This window comes from Podarcis cretensis, assembly GCF_951804945.1.
Source record: "Podarcis cretensis genome assembly, chromosome: 5".
Lineage (NCBI taxonomy): Eukaryota > Metazoa > Chordata > Lepidosauria > Squamata > Lacertidae > Podarcis > Podarcis cretensis.
The window spans coordinates 675,498-694,420 of record NC_137174.1 but is presented as its reverse complement, the minus strand read 5'-3'; the positions used below and the strand labels follow the sequence as shown (position 1 = coordinate 694,420).

At 45.0% G+C, this 18,923-nt stretch overlaps 1 protein-coding gene across 20 annotated transcripts in view; it reads left to right on the top strand.

The window, feature by feature from the left end:
- CCDC91 (coiled-coil domain containing 91) overlaps positions 1–18,923 on the top strand; it is a 185,715-nt gene that overhangs the window by 7,886 nt on the left and 158,906 nt on the right. For 2 of the 20 annotated variants that reach the window (XM_079975257.1, XM_079975247.1), the window contains exons 1-2: positions 10,959–11,008; positions 17,011–17,151. The exons of 1 other annotated variant lie outside the window; for it this stretch is intronic. Coding sequence is in view for 6 of the 19 variants with exons in the window: in XM_079975244.1 (XP_079831370.1) it covers positions 10,604–11,008 (405 nt within the window). In the remaining 13 variants the exon portion in view is untranslated. Of the gene's footprint in view, positions 1–10,483; positions 11,009–11,811; positions 11,877–11,913; positions 12,095–14,784; positions 15,904–17,010; positions 17,184–18,923 lie in introns of those variants that run through there. 17 more of the 20 variants (XM_079975252.1, XM_079975263.1, XM_079975256.1 and 14 more) reach the window with 16 other exon arrangements.

Sequence of the window (18,923 nt, the reverse complement as noted above, 5' to 3'; positions counted from 1 at the left end):
TTTTCCTCTAAATTCCAAAACTTGGAAAATTCTTTAGTCAGAAACTCAGCTAAGTTATCTTCTTCCACCTCTGGTACCGACCTTATCCTTAAATTGGTCTCCCTGTTCCGAAGTTCTATCATAGAAAGATAGGTCTGGTGTTCACCTACTTGCTTGCTGAGTGGCCTTACCTCTTTTTCTAAATTTCCCAATCTTTGGCTGGTATCCTCAGCCAATTTCTGATTTTCACCTGCAGTCTCCTTTAATTCTCCAATTGCTTGTACATTCTGTGCAACTTGTCCAGTTAATCTATTTAAACATTCTGTATTTTGGTCGATTTTAGCTATGTGCTGATCAACTTTTTTGTCCAAAGATTCCAATTTTTCAAGAATTTTCTCTAACATAGAGCCGGCAGCTCCTGAGGCCATCTCTTCCAATTGTAATTCCTCAGTTTCTGCCCGTGGCAGAGAAGCAGCTTCTTCCTCAGAAGTCAAAATAGGCAAAGTAGGCAGAGTAGGCTGTATATTGTCTCCCTGCTTATTTAACAGAATTCATCATGCGAAAGGCCGGACTGGATGAATCCCAAGCCGGAATTAAGATTGCCAGAAGAAATTGCAACAACCTCAGATATGCAGATGACACAACCTTGATGGCAGAAAGTGAGGAGGAATTAAAGAACCTTTTAATGAGGGTGAAAGAGGGGAGTGCAAAATATGGTCTGAAGCTCAACATTAAAAAACTAAGATCATGGCGACTAGGCCCATCACCTCCTGGCAAATAGAAAGGGAAGAAATGAAGGCAGTTAGAGATTTTACTTTCTTGGGCTCCATGTTCAGATCACTGCAGATGGTGACAGCAGCCACAAAATTAAAAGACGCCTGCTTCTTGGGAGAAAAGCAATGACAAACCTGGACAGCATCTCAAAAAGCAGAGACATCACCTTGCCAACAAAGGTCCGTATAGTAAAAGCTATGGTTTTCCCAGTAGTGATGTATGGAAGTGAAAGCTGGACCATAAAGAAGGCTGATCGCCAAAGAATTGATGTTTTTGAATTATGGATCTGGAGGAGACTCTTGAGAGTGCCATGGACTGCAAGAAGATCAAACGCATCTATTCTTAAGGAAATTAGCCCTCAGTGCTCACTGGAAGGAAAGATCGTGAAGCTGACGCTCCAATACTTCGGCCACCTCATGAGAAGAGAAGACTCCCTGGAAAAGACCCTGATGTTGGGAAAGATGGAGGGCACAAGGAGAAGGAGACGGCAAGGGACGAGATGGTTGGACAATGTTCTCGAAGCTACGAACATGAGTTTGACCAAACTGCGGGAGGCAGTGGAAGACAGGAGTGCCTGGCGTGCTCTGGTCCATGGGGTCACGAAGAGTCAGACACGACTAAACAACAACACATTACCTAGGGTTGTGCACAGCCCACCCCTGCCCCAGTCCACAACTTTGGACTGACCCTGACTAAGTCTCAGCCTCGATTTGGGTCAAAATTGATTCACAGGAGGGGGAGATGGTTTTTCCCCTTCCTCCTTCCCTTCCCAACCACACATTTAATCTGAGTTCAAAACCCCTAATGAAACATATGGTTGGTAGGGGGAGAGGATAAGAGAGAGACACTGGGTCTCATGCTCTCCACAACCACATTGCAGCCTACAGCACTGGCGCCTTCTGTAACCCTCCCTGCAAAGCAGATCCCTGGAGCCAAGGGGATTGAAGCACCTGCTGTTGAACTGCTGGCCCTCCTCCAGCCCACCACCGAGTCCAGACACTGGTCCAGGGGTTGCACTGGATCTCCTAGTTCAAATGTTACAGAGAACTAGAGCTGGCTATCATCAGTGTACTGATGACACCTCACCCCAAATCTTCTAATAAGTGCTCCAACATTTTCATGCAGGTGTCAAATAGCACTGGGGACATGGTGGTACCCTGCATCACAATTGCCGCTATTGTCAGCAACCAGCCCAAGACATTTTGCTGCTGTAGGCAAAACACTCTGATGCTGCTCCCACCCCAATGCTGACCCCCCACAAGATCATGGTAATTGACACTAGAGATCAGTAAGAGGATGCTGGGAAGAGACAGCCTCCGGAAAATAGAAACAATAGTTTAAAAGAGGGAGGGCAAATCAGTGCCTGGAAGGCCTTGGGTGTACCTTGGGCTCCATGCCACATGAAGTAACACATTGTTTTGATTACCATATTTTTCGCCCTATAGGACACACTTTCCCCCCTCCAAAAATGAAGGGGAAATGTGTGTGCGTCCTATGGGGCGAATACAGGCTTTCGCTGAAGCATGGAGAGCAAGAGGGGTCGGTGCACACCAACCCGTCTCGCTCTCCAGGCTTCAGGAAGCTCTGCGCAACCCTAGGGAGCCCGGCGCGGGCTCCCGAGGGTTGCGCAGAGCTGCCTGTGCTCTGGGGCTTGGCGCAGCTCCACGCAACCCTCTTGCATTCCGAAGCTGCCTGCATTCTGAAGCCCGGGGCGCGCTGAAGAGCGCGCCCGGGCTTCGCGCAGCTCTCTGCAAGCCTGGGGAGACTGGCGCGGCTCCCTAGGCTTGTGGATAGTAGGCTGTTCTGGGGACTGGGGTCGGGGGAAGCTCGGGCTTCCCCCGCGCCAGCCCTGTGCCTGGGGGGGGGGAAAAATATTTTTTTTTCTTTATTCCCCCCCCCCCAAAAAAAAAAAACTAGGTGCGTCCTATGGGGCGAAAAATACAGTAACTTCTGCAAAATAATTTATGGTACTTAAGTTAAAAACAGAAAGAAAAAGGGGTAAGAATTAACTAAAAAGAGTTTACCAAAAACGATAAAAGAACCATGTTGAGGATGAAGGAAGTCAATTGGAAAAAAACAAGAACTGAAATATGGTATGTATATGTGTGTGTGTGTATGACTTTGTTTTGTATAAGTTTTCATACAATATCAAATCAAATCAAAATGTTTATTCGGCTTTACGCCCATCATGAAACACAACACAACACAACAAAACAAATAAAACAGCGGACTCGTACAAGCCACAAGTAATACAATATCATGTTTTATTTGTACTTTTTTGTTTTATGTCTTGTTGCTTGTTTCTCTTTTGATTATTTTCATGTTCAGTTTGACAGGTGTGTGTGTGTGTTGTAAATAAACTCAATTTAAAAAAAAGAAATAACAAATTGTGAATGATGAATGCAGCTACCACCACAGCTTGCCCAGCCCATTGGTACTGGGACCAGGAGGCATGCTGGACTCCCAGGGAGCAGTGAAGGGAAAGCACTTTGTACAATGTCCTGGGAGTAGAAGGTGGCACACCTTCTACGGAAGCGAATAGTGAGTAGCCATTTATTTTCATTTCATGGAATTTGTAAACAGCTCAATTACAAATAAAATCTCTAAGCAGATTTAGTGACTCCTTGTGACATGAATAAAGGCTGATGAGTAGATATATGTTAGTAAAAGAATCAAAGAAGGGAGGTGCTGGGTGTGACTAGAGAGAGATGAAGAAAAAGAGAGAAATCAGAAATGCAGTTGGAAGGGGCCCTGAAAATCATCTAGTCCAACCCTCTGCATTGCAAGAATATCCAGCTGTCCCATACTGGATCAAACCTCCAACCTTGGCATTATCAGCACCATGCTCTATCCAGTTGAGCTATCCAGGAGGAGGAGGAAGCGGAGGGGGAGAGTGAGGGTAGATTGTTGTTGCAGGCTCTCTCCCCCCTTCCCCAGGCTGCATCAGGGATACGGACTGCATGTGCATCTGGAATAATTTCAGACCTGCCAGTCAGCAAGATGTCATTCCTGTTATGTTGGAGCCACTTGGGAAAGGCAGATAAGGAAATGGTGCTCTTGGGCAGTCAGAAGGCAGAACAGAGAACGGGGATTCTGCCTGTGCTGGATGGGGTCCCACTTCCCCTGAAAACACAGGTTCACAGTTTAGGCATGCTCCTGGACTCAGCCTTGAGCCTGGTTGCACAGGTCTTCGCAGTGGCCAGGAGTACATTTGCACACTTACAGCTAGTGTGCCAGCTGTGTCCATTCCTTGAAATGACTGATTTAGCTGCAGTGACCAATGCCAAATCCGTTTGGATTAAAAACACACGGGTATTACTCAATACTCCGCCTTTGAAAAGGGCTCAGAAACTTCAACTGCCTCAAAGAGCTGCAGCCAGATTGCTGACGACTCCCTTGTTAAAACAGCACCACTGGCTACCAGTCTATTTCCAGGCACAATTCAAAGTACAGCTTATGACCTATAAAGCCCTACAAGGCTTAGGTCCAAGCTATCTGCAAGATCATATTCTTTCATATGAACCTGCCTGCATTTTGATAATGCTTTATTATATAAATAAAACAAAACTAATACTTAGAATTTCTCCGCTCTTGTATCTCTATGGAAAAGGACGAGAATAACAACAAGTTTGGAGAACAGCAGTTTCTTGGGACTGTGTGTGTGTGTGTGTGTGTGTGTGAGAGAGAGAGAGAGAGAGAGAGAGAGGGATCTTCTCCTTCTACCTGTTAGTGGGGAACCTTCAGAATTCTTCATTGGCACAGCAGCCAGCAGTAGGGGCAACAGCAAGGTCTAAGTCTTCAATGCTATACCAACTTACTTAGCACAGTAAGTATCATTGAACTCAGTGGACTTTTTTTTTAACAGACATGCATAGGCTTGTACTGTATGTCTAGCAAAAAGTCTCAGAACAGGTTCTTCATATTACTATGTTGCTACTGGGGGTTGATTCAAATCAGTTTTTTAAAAAGTATTATTGTTTCTTGGCTCCTTACAATGCATATGACACCCACTGCTACTTGTATTGTTACCACTACTTCTGACCTTTATTTCTGTGATTTCTTGGACTGGCTTTACAAACTTCGAGATACTATGTTTTGCTAGGGCTGCCATACGTTCGGATTTTCCTGGACATGTTCCTGGAGAAAGGCGGAGTTGATATCCTGTGTGTGTGTGTGTGTGTGTGGAGAATATCCAAAAGGTGGTGCTTTGTCCTAGAGCTTAGGCAAGTTATTTTTTTTAAAAAAAGGTTTTCTAAAACAACTTTTGGGGTGTCCTGGTTTTTACTTTGTGAAATATGGCAACCCTATGTTTTGCTGCTGTTCTTCATCTGTGTTTGGATGGGGAGTGTCTTTGCTCCTGCAAAACTGGTTTGAAACACTGTTTTTCACTTTTCACATCCCATCTTTGACCTTACAGTGGATCCATGGAAAAGTTGAATCTTCCATTTTATTCTCACTGGCTGAGAATATGAGAATATTAAGAACAGTCATACTTAAGCAAAATGTTTATACACTACTTCTCAGGGTTTATAACATGGTATTCCATACAATATGCCAAATGAGCAGCAATTGCATTTAAAAAATAATAATCTAATGTTGCCTACAAAAACAAGAGGCTACAATGTGGATCAAGCCTGGGTTTGTCCTCAAATGAAATTCAAGTTCTGAAAGTTCCTTCATAGGAAAAATTTCTTAGAAATTTTAATAAAACAAATAAATGAAATACTTTCATATAATCATAAAACCTCCAAGGAATAATAGTCTACCACCTTCCAAGGGAGCCCGTTCCACTGTCGAACAGCTCTTAGCATCAGAAAGTTCTTCCTGATGTTTAGTCAGAATCTCCTTTCTTAAAGCCATTTGAATGAATGAATCTTTATTTGCCATAGCAACAAAAGAGCAACACAATATACAAAGAACAGAAATAAAAAGTTGATTACAGTGGTACCTTGGGATGCGAACGGGATCCGTTCTGGAGCCCCGTTCACATCCTGAATAGAATGTGTTTTGTGGCTTCCGCGCGTGACGTCATTTTGTGTGTCTGCGCATGCGGCGAAACCCGGATGTAACACGCTCCGTTACTTCTGGGTTGCCGCAGAGCTCAACCCGAAAGTGCTCAACCTGAAGCACACTCAACCCGAGGTATGACTGTATATAAAACACACTTTAGGATCCTGAATCAGCAGTCAAATAGCCATTGGTTTGGGTCCTAGACTCCAGAGCAGGAGAAAACAAATCTTGTTCCATCTTCCACGTGACAGCCCTTTGAATACTGGAAGAAGGCTATCATATCTCCTCTCAGTTTGCTCTTATCCAGGCAACTATACCCAACTCCCTCAAAAGTTCTTCATAAAGCTTGGTTTCCAGTCCCTTTATCAAAGTTTGTAAAATTATTAGCACTTACTAACTTCTATTAAGCGTATTTATACACTTTCTGTGATCACAAGATACAAGACAAAGGTCAAAGTTTTAAAAAGTTATCGTCCCATAACCTGAGGCACAATTTTATAGACTTGTGTGTCATTGCCTCAGCTTTGATGGCCTGGGACTTGGGGTCGGACTTGGAGCCAGAGGAGTCTCAGTCCGCACCGCATCAACACTGCATCGAAGGTGCTCAACACCTGGTAGAAGTAAGAACCGACCACCTGTTCTTACTTGGAGTACCTTCAGACCACCCATAAGTTGAACCAGCGGCAGATGTGGTGGGCGCTGCTCTTCTCCCAGTTCCAGATCTGCTACATCCCTAGCTCCCAAAACCAGAAGGCAGACGCTCTGTCTCGGAAACCAGAGGACATCGCGGAGACAGTGCAGCAGGCGGAGCCAACAATGATCGTACCTCCAGCTGCATTCCTGACTACCCAGGAGACCAAGTCACTGCAGGATTGAGTGCGGGAGCAGCAACGAATCGACGTGTGGACTCAGGAACGTATTTGGGAATTGGCCAGCAGAGCATGCCCTCATATCCAGAATTGGTTCTGCACCAGGGTTTACTGATGCACCAGGGTAGGTTGTACATCCCAGCGGGACCATTGCGGGCCAAGGTACTCTAGATGGCTCATGATGCCCCGGCAGCTGGGCACTTCAGGAGATATCGGACCACCCACCTGGTAAGTCGGGAATTCTGGTGGCCCCACTTGAAGGCCGACGTGGCGCGGTCCATTGGGGGTTGCGACGTCTGCCAGTGGGCCAAGGGATTGACCGGGAGACCTCCTGGGTTGCTTCAGCCACTGCCAGTCCCGCCTCATCCGTGGCACACCTGCCTCCTGGTATTTGCAGATCATTTCACTAAGATGGTGCACTGCGCTCCGTGCGTGACTGTACCTGCAGCACGTTTTCCACCTGCATGGCATACTGGAACGCTTGATCTCTGATCGTGGCGCTCAGTTCACCTTCCCGTTTCTGGCACAGCCTACCCCAGGCTCTCAGGGCAGAGGTCTGTCTATCGTCGGTCTACCACCCGCAGACTGACGGACAGGCCGAACATGGTATACCTCCAGTGCTACTGCAGTTTCCACCAGGATGATTGGATCGACTATCTGGCATTGGCCGAGTTCGTCTACAACAATGCAGTGAACGCTTCCACCCAACAGACCCTGTTCCACGCCAACTATGGGTACCACCAGTGTTTGTTCCCAAGCATGCTGCCGGCTCCTGCGGTTCCCGCAGTGACGAACTGGCTACAGGAGCTCTAATCCCAGCAGCAACTTCTAATGGAGCAACTAGGTCAGGCCAAGAACACCTATAAAACCCAGATTGACCGCCACCGTCAGCAAGGGCCAGAGCTCGATGTCTGCGATCGGGTGTGGCTCTCCACCTGTCACCTGCACTACTCTTGGCCCTCGTAGAAGCTGGATGCCTGGTTCACGGGTCCATTCCCCATCACTGCCCAGGTGTCGCCTGTGGCGTATCGCCTTTGGTTACCTCCAACACTCAAGGTTCACCCAGTATTCCATCAGTCGCTGCTCCGTCCAGTCACCCCACCTGATGAGTTTCACCCACACTGTCTGAGGCCTCAGCCAGTGTCGGTGCAGGGGGAGCCGGAATATGAGGTGGAACGTATCCTCGATACCCAGTCCCGCAGAGGAAAGCTCCAGTACCTCACTGACTGGAAGGGATATGGGGCAGAGGACCGTTCTTGGGAACCAGCGGACAACGTTCACGCACCTGACTGCCTCCAGGCCTTCCACACTGCTTACCCCAGCAAGCCGGGCCTGGACCCTCGGCCGGAGGGGGGGCTTGGGAGGGGGGATGGTGTGATGGCCTGGAACTCAGGGTCGGACTCGGAGCCAGAGGAGTCTCAGTCCGCACCAGATCCTTTGCCTCAGGTGGAAGCTGAACCTAGTCTGGGGTCTGATTCTGGAGAGCCCCAGTCTGCACAGGTTCCCCTGCAACAAGCACCAGCTGGGCCGAGTCAGGGGCCTGAGCCTGCCCTGGCTCCAGATGCGGGGATTACCTCGTTGCCTTCAGCTGGGCAATCACTTACAGCTGCTCCACCACCAGTTGGATCAGAAGAGGCTGAGGCGGCCTCTTGGTCTAGTACCCACTGACATCTCCCGAGCTGCAGAGACTGAGGTCTGAGAGGAGAGACCTGAGTACTCGCAGGAGCAGTGCTCTCCTTCGGGCGAGACAAGGAGGTGAGTCACTGGGGGATCAGGACTGGCCGTTACCCTTACAGAGATAAAAGGCTGCTGGACCCTGCCACAGGTTGCGGGAGCAATGCTGCTGTTTGCCAAAACCTGCCTGTGATCCTGTGTCTCACCTTGCCTGGTTTCTTGCCTCGTGTCCTGCCTTGGCCCTGTCGGACTGACTCCTCACGGAACCCTTGGATTCGGGACCGGACCTGGACCACGTTACTCAGGTTACTCCCGGGCCCAGCACATCAACAAGATGTATTACAATGCACATACATGCTTACTACTTTTCTCTTCTTTTTTTACACAAACTACCTGCACTTTTGAAAACAAGATCAATTTATGGACATATCCCAATACTTATTTACTGTGACATGTTTATCTGAAATATCTTAATTGAAATGCTAATCATTTCATAGGGATGCGGGTGGCACTGTGGTCTAAACCACTGAGCCTAGGGCTTGCCGATCAGAAGGTTGGTGGTTCGAATCCCTGCAACGGGGTGAGCTCCTGTTGCTTGGTCCCAGCTCCTGCCAACCTAGCAGCTCAAAAACACATCAAGTGCAAGTAGATAAATAGGTACTGCTCCAGCAGGAAGGTAAACGGCGTTTCCGTGCGCTGCTCTGGTTCTCCAGAAGCGGTTTAATCATGCTGGCCACATGACCCGGAAGCTGTCTGCGGACAAACGCCGGCTCCCTTGGCCAGTAAAACAAGATGAGCGCTGGAACCCCCGAGTTGTCCGCAACTGGACTTAACGGTCAGGGGTCCCTTTACCTTTACAGTGGAACCTCGGGTTGCGAATGTGATCTGTGTGGGATGCACGTTTGCAACCCGCAGTGTTTGCAACCCGCAGCGCCACATCTGCGCACGCGTGGTTTGCGATTTAGCGCTTCTTCGCATGCGCCGAAACCTGGAAGTAACCTGTTCTGGTATTTCCGGGTTTGGCGTGGCACGCAACCCGAAAACGCATAACCTGAAGCATCTGTAACCCGAGTTACCACTGTACTCATTTCATAAAATGTTTTCTTTGAATGGGGCTGTTATTCACTTTTCTAGTTTTCAGAACACTTTTGCATACAGATTACTACAGTGGTGCCCCGCAAGACGAATGCCTCGCAAGACGAAAAACCCGCTAGACGAAAGGGTTTTCCGTTTTTCGAGGCGCTTCGCAAGACAAATTTCCCTATGGGCTTGCTTAGCAAGACGAAAACGTCTTGCGAGTTTTTCCCCTCCCCCCCTTTTTCTAAGCCGCTAAGCCGCTAATAGCGATGCTTCGCAAGACGAAAAAATCGCTAGACGAAGAGACTCGCGGAACGGATTATTTTCGTCTTGCGAGGCACCACTGTATTCTGAATGTTACACAACTGTTTGACATTCAGCATTCAGCTTCATGTTACAAGATGACAGTGTAATACCAAGAGATACGGATCTCAGAATTATGTCTCCTGACTACCACTACTTGTCTTGTGGACACTGAAAGATGGAATAGTCTTTCAAGGACTACTAAATAACAGCTGACCTTTTAATCTGGCCCTATAGAGTTTTAATTCTCTATGGGAGTTCTAGCTATAGAGTTTTAATTCTCTATGGGAGTTGTAAGGCATGCTTAAATCAAACCTCTTCCATTGAAATCAATGGGGCTTAAAAGCATTTCATTTTTGTTCAATCAGGATTAGATGAGCCTTTTGGTCCCTTCCAATTCTACAATTCTATGAAATCTGAATAGATTAATTTAAAATAAGAGAGGAAAGTTAATCTGCACTTAAAAGATGGTCAGATTTCATAGATCACTGAATCCATGGTTGTAGCCTGGTGTTAAGTCTCTCTCAGGAGGGTATACTGCCATAGCAATGCTACAAGAGCTAAGCTCTTGGCTGCACAAGTCTTTAGGCTATGAGAAATATTTGGGAGAATTTTTATGTGCCTGGTGCACTCCCACCAGAATACATATCCAAAGTATGTTTCCTAACAATCTTAAATACACAACATTACTGAAGGGCACCTGCGTGTTACTGGAACCATGACGCCTGGTGGCCCCTGAACCTGGCTGGGCTCTTTGGCACTTCATGAGGTTACAGAGGGGGCCAAGCAGGTCAGTGACGTGGCTGTTTTTCTGGTTTCCTCCCTAGCAAAGCATTGCAGTTGTACAGATACCTGGCACCTGACGGAAGCCTGCGGCCACCATCTCGAGCATTCAGGAGCAGGCCCCCGGGAATTCCATGGGGATTGAGCTGCCCCACAGGACTGTTCACAAGAAACAAGTGGGGAATAAAGATCTACCTCAGGATCTGCTGCCCCTGAGGATCCCGCCATCTGAGACGCTCGCCTCAGCTCCCCTTGAACCGGCTCCCCGCCACTGCCACGCGCCCCTCTCTCTCTGGCCAACGAGGCCCAACGGGACAACCTCGCGAGATTCAGTCCACGCGCGGCTTTTGTCGCTCAGGAGGGCCAGCGGGAAACCAATAGGAAAGCCCCCACAAAGGCCCTTTGGGGGACCCCCTCCCCTCAACCCGCCCTCTTCCCGCCTCCTGCGCTTCCCCTCCCCCTCTCGGCCCGACAGGCGCATGCGCGCGCCGGCCAGGGGGCGGGCCGCAGAGGCGGTGTCGGCGACGTCGCGCGTGCAGGTGAGGGGAGCGGCGGTTACGGCGGCGAGCAGGGGGGGGGAGGGCGCTGTTTCTCTGCCCGGGGGGTGGCTATCTGCGTCCCCCCTCAGCCTTGGCGTGATCTGCTAGGCGGCGGCCGGGCGGGGGGCTCCCCGTTTGCCTCCCTTGAGGCTCCTCTTCTCTCCCCCCCCGCCACGTGGGTCCCCTCAGAGTCCCCCCCCCTCCCTCTCCTCGGCCCCCTCTCAAAGGCTGCCGTCCTCTATGCCCCAGCCTCAAATGCCATTCATTTCCTATACAGTGGTACCTCGGGTTACATACGCTTCAGGTTAAAGACTCCGCTAACCCAGAAATCGTGCTTCAGGTTAAGAACTTTGCTTCAGGATGAGAACAGAAATCGGGCTCCGGCGGCGCGGCGGCAGCGGGAGGCCCTATTAGCTAAAGTGGTGCTTCAGGTTAAGAACAGTTTCAGGTTAAGTACGAACCTCCGGAACGAATCAGGTACTTAACCCGAGGTACCACTGTACTTGGGAGAATATCCAGGTGGGATGGAGAATTATGCAGTCACGACCATAAGCAAGAGAGATGGCCATAACCCTTAGAGCACGTGCAAGATGAAAGTCACTTGTTGTAAATAGAGAGCAGGTTCAAATGGACATGTAGAAATGTGGGTGGTGAAGAAACGCACAAATTAGAGTGTAAGAAAACGGTTGGCAGCCGGATGGAAAACATCCATGGCATCACAACTTCAGGCGATAGTACATTACAATCATTGAAACAGGTGCACCTTACTGTATTGCATTTTGTTTTGTGGCCATGTGTCATAGGTTTCGGGCAGGAAATGGACACAGGAGGTAACCTTGTCATGATTTCAGTTCCCTTTCAGGCAGAGGTATGTGCAGGAATAACACCATGGTTTCTTTGTATTCTGCCTTTCCATGTCAATGCTTGAAGCTGGATCTTTGCCTGGTGATTAGAATGTGCAACAGGAAGCTGGAGAACACCATAGAATTGTAGAGTTGGAAGGAACCCCAAGGGCCATCTAGTCTAATCTCCTGCAATGCAGGATCTTTTGTTGGAGGCCACATATGCAGATTCTTCTTGCTCTTGGTAAATATTTGTAGCCTGGCATTCTTCTTTTTTGGGGAACTGTACACGTGACCCACTATGTCTTGGCACCTGAGTAACACCTATCCCCTCCAGTACCACTGACAAGGTAGCGCTGTTTCAAAAATATCTTCCAGCAGAACTTTTCTATGGCCATTGAGAATTGCATTTTGTTAACATGGAAGCTTAACAAGTTGTTTACAGAGCAGTGACAGAGATCATCCATGTTTCAGTTGCTTTTGTGGTCAGGGACTGCAGCAACAGAAACCTAAGATCTTTGTTTGTGGAGATGACTACAACTAGTTCATAACCTCTTTCAGCCACCTCACAAGGATGAAAGTGTGCTGGCTTCCTCAAGACTTCCCTGAAAACTGGAGATGTCTCTTCTAATTGCCACCAGCAGACACTAACTCATCTTACACCTCTACCCCTCTTGTCCTAAGGACACCAGAGAGAAAGAGGGCTTGATATTCATTCATGGTAATGAATTGACTGCACACCAGGCCCAAAAGTGAATGTTTGTTTCTGTTTCGCAGCAAGACTCAAATCTAACAGTAAAAAATGACAGAATGTACAGTGGTACCTCTGGATGCGAATGGGGTCCGTCCTGGAGCCCCGTTCGCATCCTGAAGTGAACGCAACCCACGTCTGTGCGGGTCGTGATTTGCTGCTTCCGCGCATGCGTGCGACGTCATTTTGAGCATCTGTGCGAGCGGCGAAACCCAGAAGTAACACATTGCGTTACTTCTGGGTCGCTGTGGAGCACAACCCGAAAACGTTCAACCCGAAGCTACTTCAACGCAAGGTATGACTGTATTGCCATTGGATTTGGCACTGCAGAGTGGAAAATACATCAGTATTATGGCCAACATTTCTGAGGTTCGGCATAACTTGATAGTCATAGATACATATTTTCAAATCTAAATATGGGACTTCATGTAGAGCATCCACATCATTACTATTGGAGTGGATAAAGTGTTCATCTGTTCTCTAGCTTTTGTAAGCAACAGTGCCATAGGACATTCAACATTTATATCATTTGGCTAGCACCTGGGGCATTAAGCAGTTGTAAAATTAAGCAGTCTCTAGATGTGCTTACCATCACCTTGATCATTTTTTTTTAATGTTCTGCTGATGCGGCAATGTTTGAATATTATGATGAAGGAAATTTTAAAGTTTTTTTCAGTGGATCATGAAACTGGAGTTGCACTGATTAATCTTTACTTTAATCACGTTACACACTGCAATTTGTATTCATCTGTCATTAGCAACCAGCAAATCTTTGGTCACATCATCCATGCCTATATCATTTGTCAGGGAGATGAAAGTTACGTTATTGTCAGGCTCTGATTTCTATAGGTGCTATATTGAACACATCAAATCTCAGCAGATCAGCTGCATCGTATGTTTGTCATGAAGGAGACCCTCAAAGCATACAAATGCAACTTTCTCACCATCATATTCTAGGCTGAATAGGTGTTTCAGATCCAGTGAGGTGCATCGTCAGTTAGACTTTGTCCTAGAAAATGTATTCCTGATGTTCCTTGCTTTGCCATTCTGTGTGATGCTAATGTCTTATGCATCTTGCTGCTCTTGTTTAACCAATCTCTATAAAAGTATTTTACTTTTGTGTAGAGCTCATGGTGATTGGTTGTCAGCTAATCCAAGCCACCGTACACACCACTATTCTGCGTATGTCATATGTCCTTATGATGGAGGGCAAAACAACACAATAACATGTTTTGTTCTCCATCCTATGCATTTATGTCAATGGATTTATTATTTATTGAATTTATATTATGTTGATTTATTAAATTTATATCCTGTCCTTCCGCCTGAAGGATCCCAGGATAGCAGTGGTCTATCCAGACTTTGACTAACATTGTATAACGGCCTATGATTTTTTTAAACAATTAAACAAGCAATTTAAATAAAAAATAATAATTATTTTTATACTTTTGCTGTATAATAGTATTCAAGGGTTTTTGTGCATTGCTTAAAAAGCAATTTGTGGGTGCATTTTGTGAAGCATTCCATCGAGTAGGTACCACTACAGAGAAAGTTGTGCTCTTTGTAGGTGCCTACTGGGCCTCACTACTATGTGAAGGGGTAGCAAAAATTGGGAGGGTATCCATAGCAATTTCTTGCTCTCCACAAGAGTAACAGGTCGTACATAGCAGCCCTTTGTGCAAACAGTGTTGACCTGATGCCCAGGGCTCACAGCTCCTGAGTCACCAGATTTGCCACAAATGGGAGACTAGTTGTTTGACACTCTGTGTATGTGCTTCCCTCCATGCCCAGCCCCCTACAATTCTTGCCTGTGCCCACTCCTTTCCTACTTGTTGACAACCTCAGAGAACTCCCAAAAGGTTGATAAGGCAGGACTTCCCTTTGCAGGACCCATGCTAATTCTTCCCTAGCCCGAAGCAAAGTTCTTAACCTGAAGCACTATTTCTGGGTTAGCGGAGTCTGTAACCTGAAGTGTATGTAACCCGAGGTACCACTGTAATGTAATATTTTTTCAAGTGAGGTACCATTAATGTAATAGTTTTCTTTTAAATTCACAATTCATATAACAAGGCATCTTACTGTGAATATGCACTAATTTCACTATTCCTTAGCCAGCAGTGCAGCCATCTTTTAAAAGTTAAGCAGTTATCTTCTGGGATAAGCAGCAGCAAAAGCTTGTTTTTGTTTTTGTTTTTTTTAAACCTCTGGCTGTGTATCTAGTTCTCTTACACATACATAAACTGCAAATTAATTGAGTTGCAGGATCCTCCCCGTCTTTAGTCACGTATACCAGAGCAAACTGCTAAAGCTAGGAGCCATACAAGCACTTGAGAATTGTTTGATAATGTGGGAAAATCTGTGCAGGTTTGCATGATGTGACTGCATACCATGGTGTTTGAATGGATATACCAAGCCAATCAAGAAGATTTGCGTCAGGACCTTGATTTTGTTTTATATTTGTTATTATTATTCTTTGGAAGTGTGAGTATTCATTGTGAAAAGTGTTTGTGATTCTAGTTCAGAAACGTCCAAGTCCCCATTCTTTTGTCATTCAAACTTGAAATTAATTCATAATGAGGTATTTGCTTTCTTGTAAACCAGTAATTGTTCTAAATGCCAGTAATAATTGTTCTAAAAAGGCCAGTATTTCCACAATTCTGTGAGTTAATCATTTTGAAAGAAGACTTTAAAAGTTTAGTCAGTATACATTTTTAATACAAATGATCTCTGTATTGTTGGAGGCTTAGTTTCTGGGTCATATAAACCAAATGTGGATTTGATGCCTCTGCTGTTGCAGAGGGAGTCTGCTACTACTTGGCCTATGGCGACTGAAAGTAGAGGACTTCTCTCTTCCAGCATCAGGTTGGAAGGATTGGGAAGAGAGCTCCATTGCACAGCTTTCTGTTTAACAGTGCTGACAAAAGCCTTACTGAAATCAAGATACACTTAAGTCCACAGCATTCCCCTGATCCACCAAGCTTGTAACTCTATCATGAAAAGAAATGATATTCGTATGGCATGACTTGTTCTTGAGAAACCCATGCAGGGTCTTGGTAATCACAGCATCCTTTTCTAAGTGTTCACAGACTGACTGTTTATCTGTTCTAGGACCTTTCCTAGTCGGTAGTTACCTGGTACTTCTCCCCCCCCCCCTTTGAAGATGGGGACAACATTTGCACACCTCCAGTCCTTTTGTACCTTTTGGTGCAGCTCATCAGGCCCTGGTGATTTGAATTCATTTAAAGTAGCTGGGTGTACCCTTACCACATATTTTTGAATTACATTTCACACAGATTTCTAAGGTATTTTCAGATATTTTCTTAAAAGTTTCCCTCCCTGTTACAAATTTCAAGATAATATCAAGTTGATGTCTATGTACTAGATTTTAACTTTCTAATGATACTTAAAATCCTTACATTCAAACTTTTTATAGTTATATGTGTCATTGCTTTGATGCTATAACAATATCTTAATATTGGGTCAATTTTAAGGGTTTAGTGTGGAGGCACCTGGATTGGAAACTATTACTTGAAATTTTGGGAAGTCCCCCCCCCCCCCCATTTTCCTTTCCTTTCCTTTCCAGGTTCTGTTTACAGTTTCATTTAAGATCTTTCTTTTGGACTAAAGGTAGAAAGGTTTTGGTTTTTTAAATCACTTTATGGACCAAACCCAGACATTAATAACAAATAATGTAACATTTTTAGTTCTGGCATTGTAGCACTTGGAAATAAATTAATGATGTATTTACTGTACCCATGTGATAGGATACTTATTTTAGAGATGGATAACTTGCATGCTACATTTGAACTGGATTAGTTCCTGATGACATTTAAGATTCCCCAGATAGTCAAAATATGCCATAAAATAATTGGCCACCATTCTTTTTCAAAAGAACAAAACTATCCAACCCTGATGTATAGCAACTGACTACTACACAATCCTCCAAGAAAGAAACTCAGTGAAACCTAAACCCATATTAGGTGAGAAGAATTTGATTGGCTCATCTGGTTTGAGAGTTCACAATTCTTCTACATTATTCCATGACCTGAAAAGGCAACTCTTCAACGTAAAAGGAAACATCCTCATTCTGAATGACCAGTAAATAATAATACAGTGGTACCTCAGGTTAAGTACTTAATTCGTTCCGGAGGTCCGTACTTAACCTGAAACTGTTCTTAACCTGAGATACCACTTTAGCTAATGGGGCCTCCTGCTGCTGCTGTGCCGCCGGAGCCCGATTTCTGTTCTCATCCTGAAGCAAAGTTCTTAACCTGAAGCACTGTTTCTGGGTTAGCGGAGTCTTTAACCTGAAGCGTATGTAACCTGAAGCGTATGTAACCTGAGGTACCACTGTATTCTATTGGTGGTTCCACCACTTTCTGAAGATTCCTTCTTTTGCAACTCTATAGGGTCTGCACACACCAGTCTCCAAGTGAGCTTGTATGTCCACAAGGGGGTGCTCTTGTGCTGGGAAAAGTCCCATTCCAGGTTGATTCTGGACAAAGCTTGGGAAGATGGAACATCAACTGTTGTTCTGAAACTTCAGGAGGGTATGCCAATGCCTGGACAGATTATGTCCATGGTAATCCTCACTTCTTTTAAAGATGGAATGGTGACAACTGGAATAGTGGGTAGACATATTGGATAACTGCATTGAAAACCTCCAGACAATGTAGTAATTAATTGCTTTTTCTAGAGTGGGTGTAACTGCTTCTGTGAAAGAAGTGAATTTCAAGATAAGTGCTTTTAGAGTCATCAGTCCTGAGTAGTATATGACATGCTTCATTCATGAAATGGTGGGCTGATGGTGGTGGTTTGTGCCTTACTAGAATGATGGTCCTGCTTCGTGGAAATTGAAATGGAAACTTTTTCCCCAATATTGTGCTGATTCTAGTTTATGCTAGGCAAGAAAAGTTAATTGAATAATTTTTGTTCAAGGCTTGCTCTATTTCTGAAATATCGGATACTGATAACTAGAAATGGTGACTGCATTCATATCCCAGAAGAGGAAAGGGCTGTCTGTTTAGAACTGTGCCACATTGTTATAATTAACTCTGTTATAAATAATTGTGGATGAAAATTAGTAACTATGAATGTCTTGAAGACTGATTAGAGCACTTAAGGGGAGTCTCTGACTCCCAACCCACATCAGCCTGAATCTGCATTAATGATGAGAGTTGTCCAATAACATTTGGAGGGCTGCATGTGCCCTGTTCTTAGATTAGAGTAAGATACAATGGAACAATAAATATAGTTTCAGCATTGTTAATTTTATCTAAAATTATCGTGCTGTGTAAAGTTTGTTCCTCTAAATGTTTACTTAGAAGCCTGTCTCACTGAGTTCAGTGGAGTTATTGCCAATTAAAGTGTGCATCAGTAGACCTTTTACTAAAATATGAGTTTCTTTTGTTTTTGCACAATTTCTAAGATCTATATACTTTTTAAGTATAGTGTTTAATGGTTTTGTTAGTGGTTTCAACTTTCAACTTCTGCTTAGTTTTTCCTGTTTTCAAAAGTATGTATTAATACTTAACTTTGAGTAAACTCCATTGAGCCCACTAGAGTTTCCCTCTTAGTAGACACATGTATATGTAGCACAGTTAGGTGCTTCAGTATAAAGCATCTTGCGCTGTTCTATCTACCTCTTATAAGTGTATACAGGTGCCTCTCAACTTACAGGAGGGTTACGTTCTGGAGATAGTACATAAAGCCCAAATCTCTTTTTTAATTCTTCTTCTTCTTCTTCTTTTTTGCCAAGCGCTTAAAACTGAATCCACACAAGTTAAATGTACATGAGTTGCGAATTACCTGTATTTGTAATTTGTAATTATTGTTGGTCCTGAGAGTGTTACTTGTTTAGAACTCCAGAACATGGGCCACATTTCTTGGAGTTTTGTAGCAGTTTGATTAAATTATTTTAAAGCACTACTTCAACCATTGTTTCACTTATTCTGAAAGAGAAAACATTCATCAGAGGTTTTAATCCCCCCTCTCAGAATTGCTACTTCTTCACTGGGAAAATCAGGAAGTTCTCATGGGGAGGGAATCCTGTGTGTTCCAATTTGTATCCTTTCTTTGCCTCATCAGTATGATACTGATAGTACATGTTCATTCAGCCATAGCACTCTACTGCTCTGTGTACACTGGGTTGAGTAGCTTTCCTTAAACTAGAATTCCTTAATGAGAAATCAGTAGTAGCTGGAAGTTTATTCACCATTACTTAGGAACAAATAAAAAGCAAAACTGGATCAGACCAAAGCATCTTCCCTTGAAATTCAGAAATGCAGCAGACTGTTGAGGATATTATAAAAGCATCTTATAA